Source organism: Ammospiza caudacuta, chromosome 6 (assembly GCF_027887145.1).
Source record: "Ammospiza caudacuta isolate bAmmCau1 chromosome 6, bAmmCau1.pri, whole genome shotgun sequence".
Taxonomy (NCBI): Eukaryota; Metazoa; Chordata; class Aves; order Passeriformes; family Passerellidae; genus Ammospiza; species Ammospiza caudacuta.
This window is the reverse complement of record NC_080598.1, coordinates 44877335-44902391: the sequence shown is the minus strand read 5'-3', so window position 1 is coordinate 44902391 and position 25057 is coordinate 44877335. Positions and strand designations below refer to the sequence as shown.

The 25057-nt window shown below is 41.0% G+C and overlaps 1 protein-coding gene across 3 annotated transcripts in view; it reads right to left on the bottom strand.

The window, feature by feature from the left end:
- The window catches only part of NRXN3 (neurexin 3), a 908017-nt gene that overhangs the window by 624114 nt on the left and 258846 nt on the right, over nucleotides 1-25057 (bottom strand). For all 3 annotated transcript variants that reach the window (XM_058806342.1, XM_058806340.1, XM_058806341.1), the window contains one exon: nucleotides 66-269. In XM_058806342.1, the coding sequence (XP_058662325.1) occupies nucleotides 66-269 (204 nt within the window). The remainder of the gene's footprint in view (nucleotides 1-65; nucleotides 270-25057) is intronic.

Genomic DNA, 25057 nt, shown 5'->3' with positions numbered 1-25057 from the left:
AGAAAACACTAATCACAAGCCCAAATTAATAGTGAGGAGGGCAGTGGGAGGTGTTCATACGATACCTAAATTGACCATGAGTTTCACCCGGCCTCCATCCAGCTCGAGGCGCAGAGTGTCAGCAGAGTCCCGGGACGTGGTCGCCATCAACAGCCCGTAGGCACGCTGGGACATGAAACGGAAGGACACATCCTCTGCTTCTGTGTGCATGACCATTGGCATGATGATCTTCATGTACATGCTGCCATCATAGCTCAAGATAGAGGCCTCTGCAAGGAATCAGCAAACAATTGCAGAAAATGAGAAGAAGTTGCACCTCTGAAGAGCCCTCACATCTACCACAGAGCACTGTGTTTACAGAATCCATAGCACTTGCCCCAGAAAGGTATGTAACTGGGGAAAATGCAACATTTAACTGCACCCAGAAACCCTGCCAGGCAAATATGAACAGCAAAGAAAGATATGGTGTTCACTGCAACTGCTGACAGCAGTACCTATGGACACATAATTCCCAAGGTCAAGCATGTTAGGACAGAGCCCATTTGTGATTATAAGCTAGCAAAGCCTTCGTTTTTCACATCTCCTTCAGTGCACTGAAGTCTAGCCTTCCCAGGACTAGCAGTAATGACTACAGCAACTAGAGTTCTGATTTCTGGTACTCTTGCTGTTGTTTATTTAGAGAGGAACTTAATTTCATTGATATCAGTTTAAAGACAAACAACTGTATAAAGTGAATTTCCTAATAGGTCTTTCCTAAATCAGATTTGTTCCATTTTTTGATTTTATATTTTTCCACTACTTAATAACAACCAGTGTTGGTAGAGCTCTGCTGACACAACCAATGCAAATGAAGAAAGGAACAAACCAAACTCCATTGCAAGTGCCATTCAAATGCAGGAAAAGTTAGAAGATAGAGGCACAATGAAAGCCAGTAGGAGGGGAAAGGAGTGAAGAAAGAAGTTATATTTTTCTATCATCTCTGAAGATGTCAAAGAAAATTGGAATTTCAGCTGAGAAAAAGAGTTAAATTTAGCATTCTCTATTTGTTCAGGGTCTTGCCTGCAGAAAGTGATATTCTCCTCTAAGGGGTAGAATTAAAGCCTTGTGTTAGAACTGCAGCAAGCACTACAGCATAGCAATCATTGTTTCTTCACGGAATATGCTCAAAAGCATTTTCATCTGCAAACTTTACTAATCTACATAAATACATTAATACATGAATCAGAGCATTTCTATTCCCCACAGCCAACCCCTATCAAAGGCAGAGCTGTAGACATTGCTCCATGTAGGGCTTCTACCATAAAACTACATATCAAAATCCCAGAGTTTAAAAGAAAAAAAAAATAGAGTGGTTCAGCTTCCTAGAAACATGGATGGATTGCTCTAAAGCTCTCATACCAGTACCTCATCCAGTTCAGTTCAGCTGGAGCTTTCTCAAATGATTGACTGGGATTCTCTCCAGGCACCACCACCCCACCACCCAGCCCATCTAATTTAATCAACTGGAAAACATGTATTTGGAATGCAGATGTTCTCCTCATGTTTTCGTAAGTCCCATTTTTCCCAGCCAATGAGAGCAGAACTTCCATCAGGAAACAGCAATCTTGGCAGAGACAAACCTTACATCCTCTCAATGTCTAAATGTCAGATGCTACAGTAGGGTAAATGGGTGGGAAACTGAGGAACAGCCAAATGTCCATGCCATAAAATACCCATGGCAAGCTCCAAAACGGCCAGTAACAGAACTGTTAATGCAATGCAATAAATATTTAAATGAGGTGATAAATAAATATATAACTATTAAGCTGATAAAGTGACAGAGAAGACCTACATATGATTCAAAAACATTTAGTGGGAATCACTAAGTTGTGCTGGTGCAGAAACCCACCATATTAATAAGCTGGTATGCAGCACATCTGCAGTCACAGGACATACAAACTTATTACGAAAACTTTTCTTAATATGTTTGGGCGGATGTTTGGGTGCACCACTAAGATGAACAACATCCCTACTCATCAGTTTTCTTAGCTGCATTCATCACACACTGTCATGATCTGTACAGAGAAAGCTTTCTACACACATCACCCACTCAGCCATTACAATACACACATCTCTGGTACCAGCTGCCAGTGCTCCCCTGGGGTCCCACATCTTCACTTGGCCAAGAAACAGAGAAGGAAAGAAAGCTTCTTTTCCAAGGTGTAAGAATACTTTCTTCTTTTCAAAGTGCAATTCTCTTCCTCCTCACGTCTGCAGCGCTCACTTGCCACCCACAGCTGCAAGCTGGAACTAAATGTACTGTATATTATACATACACTCAAAGGCAATGCCTATGTACACACAAACCTTTCTTGCTCTCTTTCCTCTCTCTCTCTGCAGATTGTATTAGAAAATGCAGTCAGGCATGAAATGGCTCTTTTGACGCCTTCAGCTCAGATGTGCCTTGCATGAAACAGTTGCTGGCCCTGGCACATGAATAGCTGAGAGAAGGGGGTTGGAAGATATGGGGACTACGAGTGGGAGTAGCTGACACAAGTGTCCCAGCTCTGCTGCTTCCATCTCCACAGTGCCATGCATTAGGTGCTTTGAAAAGATGAGTTTTCTGCAGTGACTAGAACAAACCAAAAGCATGGTAATAATGAGTCTCTTCCCTTCAGTAAGAACTCGCATCTTTCAGCTTTACTGATCCCATTGCCAGACAATTACTGTTCTTAGACTAGAAATCCCAACCCTTACTATTATACTTATGTAAGGAGGACCTGAAGAATACTCAAAATTGCTGAAGATGACATAAAAGTCTAGACAGCTGACATCCCACAGCAGCCTAAATCAGGTATTACTGTCCCTTCTCCAGACAGTCTGCTACAAACAATGTGATGAAACCTCTTAACAATTAAGCAGATAAAATTAAATATCTTGAAACAGTTGAAACAGGCTTCACACAACCCCAGGAGACAATGTTCTGTTCTTGTGTGTGCCCTATACACTTGATGTATTCCAAAAATGACATTTCATTCTCACTTTGCAAACCTTCAGTCTACAGTACCTGAGAGCTTTTCAGCACATCTTGCAAGCAGAACATTCCCTCCAGCTATGAAAACACCCCTTCAGAGAAGGGTATTGCCTAGTAGCAGTCTTACAAGTAAAAACTATTTCCTTTTCCTGACAGTCAGTCCTCAAAGCTTGAGAAAAGCATGTTACAGTTGAGCAGCACATACAGCAAATCTGCTCAGGGTTGAATGCAACCTGGCAACAAGTGCATGACCTCAGCCTCCCAGACACCTGTGCTGGCAACTTCTTCTGAATGCATCCATTCAAGTGTCCTCAGCCACCTGCAACAATGGGACTGTAATGCTTTGTTCAGCACCATAAATACAGGCAGCAGCACAGTTATCCAAGTTTAAAATACATGCACATTTCTGCCACCCTTCTACTTTTAGGGTAGCTATTATATTGGATGCATAGGAGCAATATGTGAAATCATGTTTGAGACCCCCACAGATTTGTAGAGACAAAAACATTGAGTGGCATTTATTTGTGATCCCAGTGCCAGAAGCTCCATTGCCATTAGCTTGGAGATGGGAAGAGGAAGAAACCAGGTGCTGGTTCAAAACTGCTCTGACACAATGCCAGAAATCTGTGAAAATCAGTATGTTATTAGGAGCAATTAGATTCCCAGTCTTGTGCTCTCAGACCCTGCCAGTTTTAATTTTACACTTAGCATCCAAAGGAGCAATTCATTGCTGCTTCCACACAGGGCTCTGCATAAACCTCCTAGGGAGATGGAACAGGCATATTCTTAGCATGCAGACAGAAAATTATTCAAGACCTCTTCATGCTTTTTCTCCTGCTTTCAAACCACTCTCCTGTATTAATCTCCATTCCTCACCTCTTTTCTTTCTCCTCCCTTTTAGTTTTTCTGTAGTCTCCTGTTCTTCCCTGTGGCCTTTTTTCCTATGCCTCCCAGACTACAATACAGTGTAGTTTTTTACTGAAATTTTCAGAAAGGTGACAGTGCAAAAATAATTAAAAATATCCACACTTCATGATAGTTGAAGTCCCCAGTGAGAGGACTTCAGGGCACAGGACATTTTCCCCAGCCACATTTACAAGACCAAAATGCTTAGACCAAAGATTTCCACATACTTGTGAATTCAAATAGCCCTAAAGTGCCTAAGTTTTGTATTCACAAACCAGACACTTTCCTGCAGGCATTGATTGCACAGCTCACCTCCTGCCCTCACATATCCACTAGCAGACACATGGCACCAAATAAAAAATAGATTTTCTTAAAACCAAAATTATACTTTAAAACAAAACAAAAACAATTTTTTTTTTATAAAAAGAGCAATAAATCTTCTTTCCTGACTGAGTGGATTCCATACAGATGAGTTTCAACAAAAGAAGCCTGACAAGTAATTTGGGAAGCCCGAATGTAATCACTCAGACTGAATCTGATGACAACCCAGGAGAAAATGCTTCTGTTTTGGTGGAAAAGATAAGATGGGAACTTTAAGTGCTCACCAGCAGTTAGGACCTTGCACATCATCCAGCAGGATGGGTGTCAGAAGCTGTGGGGTTCCCTGTGCCAGGCCCTTGCTGCCCGGGGCTGTCCCACACACACAGGAAGGTGAGAGGGACAGATGAGAGCCAGCTCCAGCCAAGAGCCAGGGAACCTCATGGTGATGAGGCAGGTCCATGCTCCGGCCAGGAAGTCTATCTGCTGGCCAGGGTTAAGGGTGATTGCCAGGCAGGGCCAGGCTTGGCACACCCAGGGCCAGCACTCAGTGGGGCCTGGGGTCTGTTGTGTCACAGCATCACTGGGTGGGGTGGGCCATGGGGGCTGCCATGGGGTGCAGGGCCAGGAACAGGGGGGAAACCCCAGGGGCCCGGCAGGGCTGGGGGTGCCTGGTGGTACTGTGCTCTGGGACTGCTTCTCATTGACCCATAAGAAAAGTCTATGTCTTCTAAATGTGCTATGACATCTTCTGCAGTAAATTGAATTTTCCCTGGATGTTTCCCATCTCACTGTCATCAGACTTCACCTTAAACTTAGTCCGCCAAACAGGAAAGAAATTTGAAGGGATGTAAAGGTAATTCACTAGCACTGAGAGGGAAAATAACAGAAAACAGAAAACCATCGTTTAAAACCTTCCTAAACTGAAGCATTGCATTAGAAATAAGAATGCTATTTATTAGTCTAGCAAAATACCATGCAAACAATAAATATCACTAATATTTAGACAATGATAGGGTTTACTGTGCTAGTAAGAAGAAAGCTATTCTGCTTTAGAGATTTCAAACTGACAAGATGTCAGTATTATTATTATGAGTTGTCATCCAATGGAAACTCATGAAAATAGAACAGTAAAAATCTTGGACACATAGAGATACAGAAAAGTAAAGAAATCAGACTGGTTTTGCTGGTACTTAATCTCTCTGAAAGACCAAAGTATTTTTTCAACATCAATCCAAGTTTTTCTTTGCTTCAAATTAAGATGACACCTTCCTTCTCCACTCACAAGGGGGCCGCTTTACAAAAGGATCTTTGTATCCTGAAAATCAGTGTATCATTATTCCAGCTCCCTCACTCTATTTTAGACTAAGTAAACTCCTTTCTACTCAGCTTTTCCTAGCTTTTATTTTCTAAAGCCTGCCACTCCTGCTTCTCATCTCTGGCTTCTTTCTACTGTATATACTATTTTCTTAAATTCAAGTTTTCCAATTTGAATAGCATATGTCAGTTAAGATCAAACAAGCACTTAGAGTAATTACATAAAACATCCTTATCACTGCATTGTGCACAAAATAGTTCCAAATGAACAGCAAATGGGAGACATAATAGAGCAAGCTCCAAGGCATTCACCACATTTTCAGGGATGCAAGAATACTGGTGGAGCAGTAGTAATAATTGTCACTTATAAGGCCCCTGCTATAGACAAAAATTGCTAGTATATGTTTACATAGGGCAGATGACATCCAGATGAATATTCTTCAACATTTTTTTCAAAACCTTGCAAATTTTATTTCATAACATTAATTAAAACATTTAATTTCTGGGCCTGAAAATTCCTGAAGAAATCTGAAGTGCAAACCACATCTATTTATTTATTTAGAAAGTCAGAAGAAAATAAAAACTCTATTCACCAATTTTCTTTACATACCACTGTCTCCCCCTGTTCCAGTACCTTCTACCCCTTTGAAGTCTTCCCAAACACATAACCAAAGCCTGCAGATAATATTATTGACTAAGTATCCATGAAACTGAAGACATAAAAAAACTAGGTAAAGAAGGCAAATAAAGAGCCCTAAGCACACAGCGCATGTACTATAATGTCCTTCAGACAAAAAAAAAATCTTAATTCATAGAGTTTAGACTTTGAAATTACTTTGGTTATGAACAAAAGTAATTCGGATTTTTCTTTTTAGAACATCACCAATTTTCCTTTTTGAGTTCAAAATTAACACCTTGCTGTTCTGCTTTAATATTTTTCCAAAATCCTGTAAAGCCGTCCTGAGAATTTTCACCTTAAAGCTGAAGGAACGAGTTAAAACTGTGAGGCTTCTACCAATGTAAGGTAAAATCCCACAACATTTTTGCCTGTCTACAACAAAATCTTCAAATGGAGACTTCCCAAATTTTAAACTCACCAAGGGAAGACATATTAGGGACATGGCTCCCAAATCTCTCTCCATTAATAAACCTCTCTAACATTTGTCATCTGGATTCCAGATTTGCTTAACTTCTGTATTTAATCAACTCTCCAACTCCCCAGGTTAACCTGTGTCTTCCCTGCAAAGTGGTATGTACCAGATTCCATCAGCACCAGGCTTGGTATGCCCTTCCTACGCTCCTGTGTGTGTCACACACACAAAAGAGTATGAGTTAATTAAGGGGTGTTGTCAGGTGGGGAGTTACCAAAAAAGTAAATTCCTGAACTGCATAATGAGAGGCAAATAAACTTTGCTTCTCCTTTCTCTGGGCTGCAATCACGAAGAACTGGCCTAGGGAGGAGCTGTAAGAGCGCTGAGTACCACAGTGGAAATATTTGCAGACAGAGGAAACTGTAGCTTGTAAATGTTATTGCTAGCCCTGGGAGGGGAGGAGGGAGGTTATATTGCCATACTGAAGCTTGGCAGAGACTCAGGAGAACCAAGAAGGAACACATGGGCTTTTCAAATCTACTCCAAATGTCACTCTAACATTTACAGAGCTGTGTACAACTATTTGGGAAGAAATCTTTGGCAAGAAGGCTGAGGGTACAAGAAAAATTGCTCCTCAATGTAAAGGAGCGTAATGGGGAAACACGATACTAAAATGAGAGTTTGCATTAAATGGTGGCACTTTAGAAAGTGACACCACTTCTGTTTAGTTCAAACATCTTTGAGTCCTCTTCATGCAAGCTACATGAAGCCTTTGATCACTACCTGCTGAATAATGTGCACTGAGAAAGGGAGATTACAGCAAAAATGTTTGGTTTACCTCAGCATAAAGTGAAAAAAAGAGGTAGCAGACACAATCTGTAGCAAGGGAAAATCAAGAAAACGGTAAGAGAAGAAATTACACAATGAGGGTTGCCACACACTCAGCAGAACAGCTGCAGAAACCCCAATCTTCAAGTTAGTCTTCCTTGAAGCAGGTGGTGGGGACAACAACTTCCAGAGATTTCTTTCAACCATGATTATTCAGTGTCAAGTGCCAGAATGCCCCGATTTCACTGGATATTGCACCTTTTCACAAACATCACTTTACACCTGCAAACTGCCACTGATTTGAGATGGAAAAGGGTTCCAGAGTCACCATCTCTGGAAGTGTTCAAGAGGCATCTGGATGTGGCACCTGGGAATGTGCCTTAGGGGTGATTATGGTGCTGCTGGGTTGGCAGTTGGACTAGAAGATCTTGAAGGTCTCTTTCAACCTTGATGATTCTTTTATTCTGTGGTCATCAGTCTACCATTTTTGAAAAGCAAGGCTGTAATGTAAACTACATTCATAACTGTTGGAGAATTTTGTTCAAACATGGCTTAAAGAAAGAGGCCATGAAAATATACAGCTGATGGAAAAGTAAAAGGCAGCCATAAAGCAGCAGTTCCCAGTGACAATTTCTGTAAATAATTAGGTTCTCAGGCACATTTTTATAAACAGCAGGATTCTCAGACAGTCTTCTCATAACAGGTAAACATTCTGTCCTTGGCTGGTCTGGGAACAGATTTGGAAGTTTTGAGAATTTTTACGTATCAGGGTGAGAACACAAATCTTGGTTTCAATAAACAAACCACAGGTATTGAAAACAAAGGGAGGGGTTAATGTTTTCTCTGTAGCCTATCGTGAGCTCGAATTTTGCAATATGTATGATCTTAATTAACACTGTTATAAAAACTTGCCTTTTGGATCAATAAATCTGGAGTCGATGCTGATCAACAAAGAGGGGTCGTCTCCCTTCGCTTTCAACACATAACCTTTTTAACATCCATAAACAACCTCTTCTCAGTTCTGTTTTTCAAATACAGCAAAGAAAAACTAACTACTATTGCCTCTGGCTGTTGGTTTAAGGAAGGTTCACAGCATTAGACAACCCTCAATTTCATTTTCTTTTCCTCATCTGACAGCCCCAAATCCCTGAAATTTGTAAATTCCTGGAAGTACTTTATCAGAACAGGGAGCAAATGGAAGACATTGGTCTAATAACAATAGGTCAAAATTGTCCATATCATACTGGTTTTGAAAAAACAAAAATTCTTCAAGCCAGTCAGTGATTTAGGAAGACACTGATGTGCTGAAAATAAGTAAGCAGAGGAACTCGGTAACTATTTATTAAATTCATACAAGGCAGGCAGCTTCATGGAAACAAGAATGTCACAACGCTTGCAAAGGATGGAAAACAGGTCATCTTTGAAGGGAAGCCCAACACAACAGAGCAGGTAGCAATTAAGAGGGTAACAACAGTAATACATGCTGTGGAAAAATATAGGATAATGTGTAATTTGGGGTTTCAGCCTACAACTTCCAAGCTTAAAATACAAGATAAACTAAGCTGAGTTTATAATTCTAGGATCTGGAGGAAGGTTCCTTCAGACCCTTTTCTTCTCCTATCACAGGTCTGCTGTCTCCCTTAAAAACATTCTCAAAACCACTAACCTGAGAGTGATCTCCATCTGAGATCAACGCTCAGACAGTGCTGAAATGGTGACACAGATTTCCAGGCATCCCACAGACCCTGTCCATTCCTAATGAAGTCATCAGCAGAGATGCAGCAGCCAGATCTGTTCACCCAGCTAATTGCAACCACTGTCCAATTATTGGAACCATGACAAAAAGGCAAAGAGAAGCAGAAACTAGTTGCTGGCATGGAATGGCAGTTGATATTGCCAGGATCATGAAGGCTCAAGCTAGATGTACATGTTCATGCCTGTAAATTTCACTAGCAGATAAAAGAAATTTAGTTCTACTTTCAAGTAACACACACTGCCTTTTGAAAACATGATTGTATCCCAGATCAAATTCTACTTTACGACTCCAGTACTCGTAGATAACTGTTTTTAAAATAAAAGTAATTTCATATAAAAAAGGAAGAAAAAAAAGAATTGGCATGGATATGTAAGATGTTTATGTACTAATGATGACCCAAATTACACAGAATTTCAGTGTTTGGACAACTACAGAAATGTCCATGAGCTGTCCTTCTCTGACTCCAAACATGACCAAGTGCAGTTTCTGTCTTACAAAACCAGTATCTTTTGGTAAGGACCCGATTAAAAATTCATAGTCTTTATCACTGGTTATAATTATCACACAATTATTAAACTCCCACAAGCCTATCTCAAACGCTATATGCTGTAGTGCAGGATCTACAGGGCAGGACTGTGTACTGGTCCAACTGCCTAAACTGGCATTCAATTAATGCATTTCCAAATAACAGTAGCCAGTACAAACCCTTAGTTCAAAACTTGAAGATTTGGGTTCATGGAGAAGAGAGCTCCATTAACCTGCTTCTTCTCTGAAGAGAAGAGCTGAGCTCCAAGAGCCTCCAGTCATCTTGAAGGGAATCGTAAATTATAATAAATCCTGCTTCATGTTGAAGCTGAGAAGATTTAGCAGCATTGGCAACTGATAGGATTCTCGAGTCAAAAGAAGGTATAGTAGGTGTATAAGTTATGACAGCAGCTGTGATCCTAAAACTTTCACATTCACCATTGTGCAGCCCATTTTATTATCTTTGAAACTCAGGGTGGCAGTCAGAATACAGTGAAGAGTGTCATACTCCAAAAGCACCAGGCTGATGCCAGAGTCAAGCAGAACTGGATTTTCTCCAGATGCTTCTATCATGGACTTACTGCTGAGGCCTGAGACTATTCCTATTCCAAACAAGACCAACCAAATCTTGAAATCACCAATTATCTTAGACTGAAAATGTCATTTATGCACAGAAGATTTTTAGATCACCTTCTGTGGTTGCTATGACTTTTACTGAAATGCCTGGATCACTCCTGCTCCTAACTGAAATTTGAAAGCTGTCACATTGTCACCCCATATCGAGACACTTGCATCCATTACAGAAAAGATGTAAGAATGTATTGTTCTCTTTATACTAGACATAATGAAAAACTCCAAGTTAGGAGAGGTCTAATGGTGAACAACTGGCTATTTATCCTGTCTAAAGCACTTCTGTCCACTCTAATACAGTCCATAGGGACATTTACTCTCTGGATTGCTAGCAGTAGATTAAACATAGCCTATTAGGGAAGAGGGTCCCCTCAGAACGGTAAACTGCCTCAAAGGTAAAATTCAATATCTATTTATCAGTGACTGCACCTCCTGATTGACATCACTTTCCACACACCTTCACTCAATGCTAGGCAGCACACCTGCAGAATGAACTTCCTGGGAAGGAACTCTGCCATGAGTGGGCAGGTAATAAAAAGCTTCACTTCACTGTGGTCTTCCCAGGTTCTCCAGGTTTTTGAACAATCTGTTTATGAGACTGAGAACCTGAAATACTCACAGAGCAATAGCACCCCACCCACATCAATGTTAGTCCTGGTACTGTTCAGAAAAGCATTAAGGATGGTACAGTTGATATCTGTCACAAGGGTGGGGTAATAAATTCAAACATCAACCATTTTTTCCTAAAGACCAGAGTTCAGAAATTCCTTACACAGAGAAAAATATGAATTTTGTCATTTTAAACTAAGACCAGGTTTTCCACATCCAAAAATCACTGTTTAGAATGACCTGCAGGGCTGCCTGTGCTCTGAGGATGTCTGGGACAAAGGGAGAAATAAAGCTACTCATCATAAATATGACATATTTGCTAATCTGGGTGGCAGACAGAAAGTGCAATCTCTAAGAATGGATTCTGAATCCTAATAAAAACTTAGGTGTTTGATAAAAACATCAACAGCCACAGTCTTAACACCCTGTACAGTGGAAAAACAGTTTGCTTTCACCTAAAATGTCTCCCAGGTCCCTAAGTGCAGAAGAGATGGAACTGGAGACTAAATTGCAAAACTCATCCCATTTAGATAACTGGGATCACGTGTAAGGTCAGAGCACTTAATCACTCCCTATTTGCTGAAAATTGCCCATAAAGGCTATTAGATGCACAATACTTTTACAGCAATTAGCTCTTGTTGATATGAATATGAAACAGGTACCTAGTAAGAGTTACCTAGGTAACAAAAAGAAGGAAAATAATCAGAACGAATATGGAAGACAAGGTAAATTTTGGCAATGGCCAGTTCAGATACATGTTTGGAGGACTGGAGAATGTTTTCACATGTATTATTTGGCCAAATCTCCAAAGTGTATCAGAGGAAGTGAAATTATTAGAACAGAGTCCAACACAATTTAACAAAGCATGGTATAAGCAGATGGGACCGTGGCTATCAGATTAACTTTGCATAAAAGCTGTGGCAAATCCATCATGACGTTTTCCAGGCTCTCGGAAAGCCTGACTAGAACTGGCTATACCAGCAAATTGTGTTTATTTCAAGGATGAAAATTTTCTCTTCCCTCATTATACAAGGACAAAAAAGTGTTGGGGGAGAGAGTCTGACATTTCCTACTCTCAAATGGTATTTCTTTATAGAGATAAAAGCCATTAATCATTACTAATCAAAATTGGGGGAAAAGGAAAAAAAGTAGTTACATCTGAAGGCATTATTTCAGTTTTTTCCACTCGTTGCTAGCTCCTTCTCTTGGGCTGTCTGCAGTCTGCACCCCTACTGTTTCTGCACCCACTGGAAGGGGTTGAGAAAGCTGGGCTACAACTCTGTAAATGCAGCCTTCAGCTCAGGCAGAAGAGTCTGGCTGCTGCCCTGGCAAGCAGGAGGAGTTAGGAACAGCCACACAGATGTGCTCCTCACATCTGCCCACATTTAGAGGAGTCACACAGTCCAGCCCAGGAGATAAGAAGCACTCCAAGTTCCACAAGGACAGAGTGGAATGGGGGACCCAAGAGCTTCTACCTGTGGCTGAAGCATGATAATGGAACCTCCTGTGAAACTGCTATAAAGCCTTGGTGTCCCAGATGGTCTCTGATTTGAAAAATATTTGGGACAACATCCAGAAGCCTTCCCACAAGGGATGTAAAGTTGAATTAAAGCCAATATAAGGAAACAGAAGAACTCAGAGTCTGGAAGTTTCTACATTCTTAAGGATCCTGTACAATTTCAGAAATTATTTAGACAAAAATTATTTCGTAAAACAGGATCTGTTCGAGCCTGATTGTAACAGCTGCCTATGGGGACACCTTGGGTTTAAAATTGAGTACATTGCAAAAAATAATCTAAACCCAACTATCTGCATGTACTTCACCTGTCAGATTTCCACCCCCTACTGCTCATGGCATCAGAATATGGTATTTCTTTTTTTCATATCTTTTATATTTTTCTTTCTCCTGTTACTGCCAGTACAAAGAACATGAAAAACAGCAAGCGACCTGCACCAGGTAATAAACAAAGCACATCAGAAAATTACTTCCTGTAAACTGAAATAAAATTTAATTATATTTTTTAAACCTGTTTTTCTTTCAATTTCCATCCAGCATTGGAACAAAACTATCAGAACATGCGCAGTGCTTCCAAATACACAATGCCATAATCTTCAATGACAGTTGAGGGCTGACTCATTCTTAACAGCAGTTTTATCAAGTCAGAACAAGATTCTGCAGAATATCAAAGCAACAAGGGTTGTATTGAGCCACATTGCACCCTTTCCCCTGGAGAACACACAGTTACAGCCACAGCACTTGGCCTTACACAGCACATCACTTCTTTACACTGCATAAACATCCTCCTGTGCTGGCCAGACCAAATTCCACAAAGGGAGGAATACAGCAGAAAAATACATAACCAGAGGAGGACAGGCAAAGCCCTCATTCTTCTAAACAAAGCCAAGCACTGAGCAACCAGAACTCAAGAGACATTTGGACAATACTCTCAGACACACAGGATGATTTTTGGGGGTATCCTTAGCAGGGCTAGGTGTTAAACTCGATGATCCTTGAGGGTCCCTTACAGCTCAGGATATTCCATGATTCTGTGAACTAGGGTGTTTAAAACTGCCATCTAATGGTGAAACTGTAACTTTGAGTAGACAGCACACAAGGAAATAAATTCTGCTTTGACCTGCAGCTCTTGGATTCGGATTGACAATCACCTTTTTCAGCAACATTTAATTATATGCTGCTTCCTCCAGCACTAGCTGCTGGTGAAGCAAAAGTGTATGTTTTAGGTGACAAAACACATTTTCATCAGGGATGTGATTACTGACTCAAACTGCCAGATTTGATTTCCAGTTTTGTGCCACACATAAGAGACTGCACAGCAAAAAATATAATAATGCCAAAGTTCAGGCTTGGATCTTTTGAGGACTGATAATGTCATCTTAATTTCTGATGAAAAACCCACCAACATTGAACACATGCAGAAATGCTGAGTTAAACCATCTAAATTACTCCAGTCATACAGATTTACTGGACATTTCAGCTATTCCAGAACCAAATCACTGTCAGTCATCCATCATTTACTTCATGATTTGGTGGTACAGGCTCCAAATCACTTTCCTGGTGACTCAGGTATGGGCAGAGTTTTTGGCCTTGCTATGCACCTAAACCACAGGAAGCTAGTTCAGACCAGTCAGTATTTGCCTTTCCACTTTGCTTAAACTATAATTAATAGTACCTCTTTATTATGCTTCCACTGATCCACTAATAATTGTAGAATCATAGAATGGTTTGGAAGGGACCTTAAAGATCATCTAGTTCCAACCTCTTACTATGGGGAGGGGCACCTTCCACTAGATCAGCTTGCTCAGAGCCCCCTCCAATCTGGCCTAATATCTAAAGCAGAAGGACACAAATTAGGACTCCTGAGACCTATTCAACAAGTCACTTTGTGATTTTCCTTATGTGATCTGAAAGTAGGAAGGAATGTCATTTACCTCTCTTCAACAACATGTTTTAGATTCTCACTTAAGCAATCACTACAAAGTAAGCCAAATATATTAAAAGGATGTCACCAAGGGAAGAACAGAACCTAATGAAGCCTTGTATTGAAGGTATGTCAGGCACAGACACATTTGGAATCTGCTTCTGACAGGTTACTGACATCTAATTCCATACTATCACCAAAGACACCTCAATTTGCACCCCATTTTAATGCGCAAGTGAGGGTCAGTGAAACTGTCAGACTCATGATGAAAGACAAGTCCCTAGGATACATACAGAAAAAATGGTTCCTTCTTAAAACTCTCTCCAAGTCATTCAAGAGTTTAGAATCACAGAGCTTAATACATGAGCCATCATTCCCCATATCACTGGAGAAATGGGATGTTAAGCTCTTCACCCACAAAAGCAGACACGTGGCCTCTTCAGCAGAAAGAGAAACATTTCTATTTTCAATATAAAGTGAATCACAGGCTCTTACTCTTGGGCTTAATCATGATCCTGAAAGTTCAGTACAACATCTGTCGTGAACATCATGCTCTGCTTTCTCCTGAGGGCTCCTGGAGGGCTGCAAGGGTACGGGGGAAGCCCAGAGGTGGAAAAGCTGTGACTATTAAGGAGTTAATACACTTCAGTATGTATTTCAAGTCTGTTTGAAGACAAACACAGTGTCAAGCGTTTCCCCAAAAGGGTTGCTAGCAGGAACTTAGCAAATCAAGTGAGCCACCAGTTGCTGGATGAGCAGAGCAGGCGATGGGGATGCAGAGGCCATGGGTCCCAGGGACTGGTGCACTTGCTCAGACACTCTGGGGGCACAGTGAGGGGCAGATGTCAGGGCTGCTGGAGGCCATTAGATGGTGAAGGAGGCTGTAATTGTCTCCTCACCTGTGCCACTAGTACTGAGAAATGCTTGTTATGTGTTTTTTTCAAGGGACAGCATGTGGCTCCTCCCTGGGGTAGAAGAGAAAGCAGAGACACACAGCAAATCCCAGTCAGTTTTCTGTGTAGTGTCACTGCCACCAGCTCTCACTGTCACTTGCTGGACAAGGTCCCAGGTTTCCACTCCTATCTGCACAAGTTCTGGATCAACAAGAGCTATTTCAAAAGAAGCTTTTCCTAATGTACACCTGGAAAGGATAAGACACAGCTCTATACCACAATACAACCACAAATAGCTGTTTTCAAAAATAAGCAGCTGACATACTCTGATCAAAGAGGAAAAAGAGTAGGTCTCCTCAGAGGATGGTTTTCCTGTCCTCAAATCCTGTTATTTGAAATCCTCCACATGATTTCAAAGCATTAAGATGCACTCAGGAATGTCTTTTGAACTGACCTACTTTCACAGCAGAAACTGAGACAGAAATAGAAGACAGCTCATCCACTGTCACCCTGCAAAGCCAGGACTGTGCAGGGACACAACCCACTGTCCACCACAGCTGGGCTGCTGCCCTCCCCTTTTCTGGAGGGCTCTTTTCCAAGAGCCACCTGTACTTTTCATCAGACAAACCCCAAAAAATTCTCAGAATATCAAACAAGCCAAAATAATGAAGAGGTCAATAATTCCTCTGGAAACTGGAAAATAAATCCACAAAAATAAAATAATCTAAATCTGTAACGGAAAAGGGACCGATCTTGACATCACTTGAAACATAGATGGTAAGACTCTATAGATACAGCACCTGCTTTTCTTTCAATTTCTGCAGATAGAGAGAGACTCAAAAGGGGAAGAATTGAGGCACAAGACAGTTTTTTAAGATTTCAATTGGCCTTTTTTTTTGGACTAGAATTTATTTACTGCAGAGTTAAGCATCTCTCATAGTTACAGATTCTCTATTTATATCTGCTAACTGTGCAAATTTCCTGGTTCTCTGATTCCAGACCAGCTGCTGGGCACAGCTGTGCTCCAACAAAGGCACCAAAACCAGCGGGATTGCTGTGGGACTGTCATACTTCCCTAATTTCATCTGCATCTGGAAGAGGAAATCACAGTGCTTTTCTCACCCACTCCTGACACAGCTCAACAGAACACCACCAATGTAATTAAAAAAAACCCCTCAGCGATAGATTGCCAGTGTGAGAAGCTCCCAAGCTTCCACAGCTTTCAAACATTGCACTAAAACTTCCTGCACAACATACAAGGTTGCTAACACAAAGAATACAGGAATTTCAGTGAACAGTCACCTGCAAACCAAGAGACAGGGCAGAGGACATCCTGTGAGCAATCTGACATGTGGAGAGATGAAGGCATAGAATTGCAAGCAATATAGTCTGGCATCAAAGAAGCCTCTGTTGAGTGGGAAGAGGGGGAAATAAAAGCAATGCAAGTAGGCAGAGCACCCAAGGCCTCACAACACACTGCAGGCTGTATGATGACACACAGCTATGTGGCATCTCAATCTTGAAGTGGGTTTTAGAATGCAAATTTCATATTTCTGTGGGCATCAGTCTCAAGGATGCAGCAAGAGCAAGGCTGCACCCAGCAGAGGGGACTGGCACATCCTCCTGGAATGCACCACTGGCTGCCTGAAGCCTGTCCCTGCTTCCCTCACCCCCTTGTTGCCCTGAGCATATCCTGACTTAATGACTGCTTCACACCTGAGCACCTCACTGACAGATTTGGATTTTACTCTAAGAGCTGATGGGCCCCTAAGCACTACAGGGGGCAACACTGGAGTTTGTCAGGATTTACTGCTTTTATTCATCAAAACCTAATTGATTTGCCAAAGACCAAACAAAGTCTGTGACAGAGCAGGACTAAATGCAAGTGAACTAAATAGTGGACTATGTTTTTTGTTGGTGTTTCAGGGTTTATGCAGATGAATAATATTTTGGAGAAGAGCTTGTCAGTCAGAAAAGCCTCTGTCTTTCATCTGCAACAAAGATGAACACTTAGCAGCATACTAACACGCTTCTGCTTATGCACTGGCTGGAAAGAATGAACCTTACAGTAGGCTCTCCCCACCAGTAAACTGGAAACAACATTCCATGCTTCTGTTTCTCACATGAGTTTGTGAATACCTCATCTAACTGAGATTTGAGCTTGGGATCTGAAGGTTTTTTGGGAACAGCTTTTCCCTACAGTGCATTTGACAAAACCCTATGTAGCAACAGTCTGTTCTCATCTGATACTGTAGCACACACCACAGAAATTGTTTCTAGTTTGCCCAAACATGGAGTTTGTTCCACAATTCTTTGAGACCTAGCAAAGAAGCTGAAGTATCAAAATGTTATCTTTACACCATTAACTGTTGTACCCTTCCTGGTTCAGTAAGAATTGTACATAACAAGCAATTACATTAAGAATCAAACAAAACGTACTTCAGTAATCAGTGCCTTGCATACTGTATAAATTTATTTGTGTGGTCACTAACTAGGAAAACACATCCAGTCGTTAACAGGGTTTAGTGAGGAAAACGGGTCTTTTGAAGTTGGAGGACATTTCCAGGTTTTGATTCTGGGCATACATTTCCCAGATTGATTCAAGCAGAAGAGCTGGCTAGATCATGGAGCTCCTCCCCTTCCTGCCCTCATACTGAGCATATTGCATAGAAGTGGAGAGCAGCCTGGCCTTGCTCTGCCATTTTAGCCATCCTAGTTTCCAATGCCTAACAGATGGGATTTCCACCCTTTTCTACGATTCCTGCTACAGCAAAATGAAGAAAAAAAAATCAAACAAACAAAAAAACCCCAGCTCATCATTGTGATACTATGATATTCACCATTTTCCTTTCTTAATTTAACCCAATATTCCTGTCCTGTGAACTTCCTTAAACAAATCCCTTCCTTGTGAAGGCAGTCCTCCCTTCAGAGCTGATTCGCCATGCTCTCCTCAGGTTATCATTTACCAATCAATATGTACTGAACTCTTCTAAACTTTCTCCACAATTCCTACCTTCAGCCTCCTGATTATATTTCAACTTATTTTGCCAAATTCCTTCACATTGTTGCATTTTACTCTAAGCTGCATAACAGTGCTTTCCACCTTTTATACTTTTATTTCTTGAACATACATTCCTACTTGTGTGACTAGGAATAGTTCTAACTAGCACAGGTATAGCTGAGTACCCAATGGCACTTCATTAGTACACAATTTAAGTGCTGAGGAGTTGATATTTAGGCTTTATTATCTTGGCAAAGGTCAATGGGTAAAACTATTTAAGGCTCCTTTCTTGTGTGCTCTGTAAATCTCATACCACCATCGAGTTAAATACATCCAGCCAATCACTGACACACTATACAAAATTTCATCATTTGTTTAGTGCCTTATAAAGGGCAATGAATAATTTTACCTTTTCAATGCCAAAGGAACCAGAAAGTTTTTTCCCCTTGAGTGGCTCAAGTACTACTACATTTTATCTATAAAAGGTTGCTTGTGTATCTCAAAAAAATACATCACTGTGTCTCAACAACCACACAAGGATTGCAATAGCACTGCAGGTGTAGAAAAGTAGAGAAGACAAAGTTTCTGCTACTTCAATAGAAAATAGCTGACCTTTACAGATTTTTAATACACATTGCTGGTCTAGGCAATGTTGTTCTTCTGGGGAGATGAACTCAAATTATTAACACACAACACCAAGAGTGGCCCCCATTTCTGCACTGATGAAGAATAAAATACTCTGTGTCAAGTAGTAATAACGGGAAAATTAGTAAGCACAAAAATAAGTATCATTCATTAGGTTAGGTTTCTACCTGTTCTCATAGAAGGATGTCCATTAAGATTAAAGAAAAACTATGAAACAGAAGGTTGAATATTAGCAAAAAGTATAGATTTTGCTGGTCTTCAGTTTTTCTCATCCTAGAATCCGAAGTTCTTAGTGATTCATGAATTTTTCCACATTGCAACCTTTTTATGATTTTGGAAAGTCCTAAGTATCTGGCTTCTTGGGGAGGTTTTTTTGCATCTGGGGAACATAAGGCACAGAAAAATGAACTTGCCTATATTTATATAATCCAGAAATAGAATTCCAAGGCATGTCTACATTGTATACTTTTGTGAAGCACCAGATTAGTGAAGTCCTATATATGTCAAGGCCTGTTTTGTGAGAAGCCCCGATCAGACTCACTCTCCAGCCTGGCGGAGATGCTGAACTGACGTGACACAACTCCTCATTCATCTGCAGGTACTGCCACTGCAGCAGGCAGCAGATGGTCCTGCAAGGCAAACAGGACTACAACATAGCACAGGATGCTCTGTGCCCACAACACAGCTTCTGAACAGCATCTGCCGGGCAGCTTTGCAAAGATTTCTCAGTAACAGCATTTGTTGTGCTTTTACCCTGGTCCACAGGAAATCACTGGTTTTTAGCTCTCACTGTCAGATAACAGTTTTTTAATCTTTACTTGTTCCTTAAGTTAAGGCTTATACAACTTCAATTTGCCTTATTAGCACATCTACTAACTTCTTCCATGTTTTAGTCAGTTGGAGACCCCTGGATTCTGAACAAACACACAGGGAGTGATAGTTGAGTGAGCAACGCTGGGCAAGAGAGAGGCTGACCCGTGGGGAGCTGTATGGTAATCAGCTTTTCATTACTGCATGCTGAAAGGCCAAAGTGATTCATGAGTGCTCTTCTGAGTGGGAAAAAGGAGAGGAAGAGATGAAGGAACTCTGACTCTGATATCAATTATCTCTATCCTATCACAATAAATATTTCTCTCTAGAAACTGCTAACCAAATATCCCAGGACTATATTATCATGTCTGCAGAGATCTGCAAGTATTATTTTAGAGATATCAGATAGCTTTTTCCAGGTGGAAAGAGTAGCTTAGTGCGCTAAGAGTCTAATGACTAAATTAGGCAATATCTTAGATCCAGACACTTAAATCCCAGTAAATGAAATTTTCTCAGAGTCAGGGTCTGTGGCTAATTACATTTGTAATCTTGACTCTTACTGTAGGTGCCTTAATAGTTCTATATCACAGTTTCCCAAAATATAAAATTATGATGATGTCAATCTCAAATACTCTGCATATGGGAAAAAATGGAATTTTTTTGTACAGGATTATCAATCTGCATCCTTATTAATAGTTTAATGTGGATTTATTTAGCATATTCTAATAGCCCAAAGACAGGTAGGTATGTCCACAACTTCCTGGCTTTCTCCCAGCTATGACCTTGTCCGCTCATTTTAAGTCTGAAGGGTCCTCCATTAATTATCTGTATGCAGAGGTACAAAAATTCACCCAAGCCTCTGCCCCTGGCTTCTACAGAGAGAGAGGTAATACTGTGAGATTTGGCAGGTCCCACAACACTATGGCAGAGAACAGCCTAAAGTTCACTGCCAACCCATGTTTCAAATGGATTACAGTGCACTGCCAGAACAGGAAACATCTCACTTCCAAACACAAGCAGCCTAATGCCAGGACCCCCACTCCTGGCTGTTTCTGAGTGTTCTTCCTTCCTGTCCTGAAGCTCCCCTAGGCAGTCTTCACCAGCAAACTGCTCAAGTGTGTAATCCAGAAGCAATGCTGAAGCAGAAAAAAGCACAGTTACCTGCAGGCACCCAAAGAGATGCTGAACTACAGTTCCTGACATGCACAATCTCTTCAGTGCCTAACAGGACACTGCCTTCCAAGGGATTGACATGGGAAAAGAAAGTTATGGGTGCCACCCAGTTAAATAGGATTTTATTGACCAACACTTTGATGGAGCACACAGATCAAGCATCTCTCCATAGTCTGAGTGGAAGGTGTCTAGGAAAACCAACTCACAGCAAAAGGGAGATGGCAGCTGTTTCAAAGCTGCTCCTCCTTGAAGATTTATTGACTGAGCCTTGGCTGGTGGCACAGACTAGGGTAGGAACTGTAGCAACACGCACCTGGACACACAAAGAAAGGTAAGTGATCTGCATTTTGATTTTTACAGCTTCTAGAAAAAACAGTGTAAAAGAGAATTGATGGGCTCAGCAAATCGTCACCAGCCAGAAGGAAAAGACAAAAGAAAAAAGAAATCACAGCCGTGTAAATCAGTCAGGGAGAAATAGCTAAATGAGGATACTGATTGCTAATCTACATCCTGTCACTCTGACTTTATAAACAGGTGAGCTCAAGAGGCCATGTGTGCAAAAGCAGCCCCATAAAAGCACTGTTTTTCCCAATCTCATCTGTATTCACAGTGGGCGAGGTTTTCACTTTATGGCTGCAATGTTCCTGTTTCTTCTGCAGGTCCATTAGCACTGTGCACATTGCACAGTCAATACCAATTCCAGCCTACACTTTTCTACCTTTTTTATTTGGACACAAGTCCTTCTGTCTGCTGGATTCATTACTCTTCGACATGGCCATTTGTAGTGTCCCTTTATGTTTTGATTATTTTTTAAAGCAGCCCAAGTGCTTTGACTTAAATACAAAAATTAAAAGATAAAGTGAAAACAGTGAGGCATTTAAAAATGTCAAGATAAATAATTTCTATTTCTCTTTACTTTAATCCTTCTTATTTTCCATAATTACTTTACCCAAAAAACTTGCAGGCTATAAAATGACCCCCACCTCTCCCCCCCCCCCCACCCCCCCCAAAAATACCAGCCTTTTGTTCAAAAAAGCTCTATTCATTTCTTTTCTTGTCCCCTTTTCCTACATCCCAAGAAATCTTTTAGGACATTCTTAGTTCTTCTGCACCAGACAGGAATGTGAAATTTGATCAAACTGGAAGGTGGCAGAAGGAATCTGGCAGGTTTAGGGGAATGGCATATAAGAATTTGAACAAGATACAGAATCATGATGTCACCTAAGTAAAAGGCAGGCAACAGCCTGAAACAGGAGTCAATCTCCACCTCCTTCACGAAGGAGGCTAAAGGCAGCTCCTTCATACCATAATTGTGCTTCCAGCATCACACTGGGACCAGTGAAAAGTGAACTGCCAACTGTTACCTGTGCCTTACTTTATTCATACCCTCAGATGACCAATCCCATGTTTAACGTGAAGAAAAGATGGAATTATTAAACATACAACTTTGAGGCAAGCACCTTGGATGCAGTGCTAAATCATACTCCAGTAATACTTGACAGGGAAAGAAAGGTTAAAATTCATCATTGGCCAGTCCTCCAGGAGGACAGAACAATCAAATGCAAATGTAGAATAAAGGAAATTTGCACAAATTGGGCATGACAGCTGACCAGCAGAAATGGGGTGGCAGTGATTTGTGGGGCTTGCATCAAAAAATCAGACTGCAACAGAAAAAATCTTCACTGAAGAAACGGTAATAAAATGGTGGAATCCTGAACATTTCTGTGACTGGGTACTGAACTATTAGGCTTCACTTCTAGGAACCAGAATCAGTACAATAAGATTCATGCAGAGGCTCTATATATTTTGAAATTCCTTAGCATGCCAAAAAACCTTTCCTTTGATCTTTTTTCCTCTTTGGTCACAAAGATTCTCAACAGAGAGATTAAAAAAAAATTACAGAACTATAAAATACTTGAGACTACTTCTGCATTCTTGCTTCCTTCCCATTCTTTAGCAAACACATGCTTTTTGCCAGTCACTTGCTCAGGGGGAGATCTTGTCCTGATGTGGCAGATGATACACACAGCACAAACTCCATTTTGTTCTGCTTGGTTCCAGCCTTGCTCTGCTCCCCAGGCTGGGTGCACTAAGCTGCCTCATGGCTCTCTGTCTTCAGCAGTTTCACACACAAAGGAAAGGAAATCGGAGCTAGAGAAGAAGAGTTCCTCCTTTCACCCTTCTACTTTGTAGCTCTACCAAAGACTAAGCAAGTCAGAAAGACTGACCTGTTTCCTAACATCTAATGCAAATACTTCTCCAAGAGATGACTAAGGTATATAAAGGAGAGGTACTCTATATATTTCTCATTCTAAGTACAAGCCTAGGGCTCCAAGAGCTGTCAATATAACATGCTTTTCAACTGAGGGCCTGAATTGTTATTTTCCATTTTACTGATTTAATGAAAGGTAGTGGATTAAAAAAAAAAACCACTGTTTAAAATACCATATTTTTTCTTTCTCAGCAGTTTGAAATAGGGCCTGTGGGTATTGGGGCAGTCAGATTGAACTAATTCCACATGACTGTTTGCATCCTAAACTGGTGCTTTGTTACAACTTCCAACAGTAATCTCCTTCAACCTTCCCTGTCCTTTCACTCCCTTCAGCAGTACCACAACATGAAGAATTACAAGATCTCCTTGCTCAGAAATGGAAAAATTCTGTTGCTCACAAGAAGACAAGATTAGTGTGGTAGGTAACCCAAAGGGTCCAGGCTGACCACAAGAGGACCTCACCCTAACAGGCAGAACTTCAGAAGTCAAAAACTGTAGGATATAAAAAAATGGAAGCATTATGAGACCAACAGCACTTATTATGGTGCTGTTTTTCTTGTACACCCTCCTTGCTACTGTGTCCTTTTAGTGGGAGGAGTTTTGCCTCAATGTGATGGACATTTCCTAAGTTTTATCTTTTATCTGTTACCAACTCACTGCCTATAATCATCACTGAGCAGAAAGTTGTTCTGAAACTCTTATTAGGATTTGATTCATGAGGATGCAGTTTCCCTTTTCTGCATCTTATCTTCCAATTTTAACTTCTTGTTCTCGATTACGCAGGGGGAAAAAAAGGATTCTATGAAGAAATAAAAATGATTACTATTATCTTTCCTTTACACATTCTCAGATGCCTTAGCAGTGAGAGTGAGAAGGGTTTCCCTCTGGAGGGCCATGCCGCCATGCCTTGGAGTCTGGTACCTAATGGCAGTGGATTCACGAGGACCACCCTGTGGGCTGCTCTGTGAGATAGCTGCATTTGAGACAAGACAGACAAACCAAGCAGACTGGGGGCAGCCAATATACGCCACCAAATAAGATCTTTCTATGCTTGTGGTGATGGCTGTGCTGCTGCATATCCTTTCCATATCACATAATAGCCTCATCCAATCAATCAAAGTGTCCAAGGGATGACTGCCTATCTCCACATGCAGAAAGAGTCAATTAAGGGAGCATCATGAATGCCAAGTCTTTGCTCTTCCCCTGAGATGAATAGAGGAAAAGAAATGAGACAGAAAATGCACTGTGCCAGTGCCTGCCTTTAAGCATGATGGCTTTGACTAGGCAAAGCAGGGAGATAGAGAAAGCTAATTTCACAGATAACATCTCCAAGGTCTATATAGTAATTTTAAATATTGGAAATAATTTTTCATGACAAATGAATCTACTTCATCCTGGCCTCTTCCATCAAGATATTCCCTTTAATTGTACGGACAATTGGTAGTCTCAGCAGAAACACAAACTGGTCTGATTGGAGGGTATGGAAAGGAAGCGGGGCATAAAGCCACAGGGACTGAGTTCAGCCACTAAGCTGTAAGAGACTCAAAGACAGAGGTAGTCTGAAGCAATTCTTGAACCCAGTGTCAACAGTTAGTCTCAGGACAAACTACAACAGATGTGGTGCATATTCATACTAAGCTCATTCTGGATCATCCATGCGACATACTGTGAGACTTGACTAATAACAATTACTGACTCAAAACACTTGCCCATTTGGGGAGGTGCCATGGTGCTTTGCTGAGGCAGGTTTGCACGCCTAGAGGAAGGAGGGGAGCTTTTGGCTGTGTAATGCCTAGTCTGCATAAGATGGAGAGGGTGAACTGTCTCTGC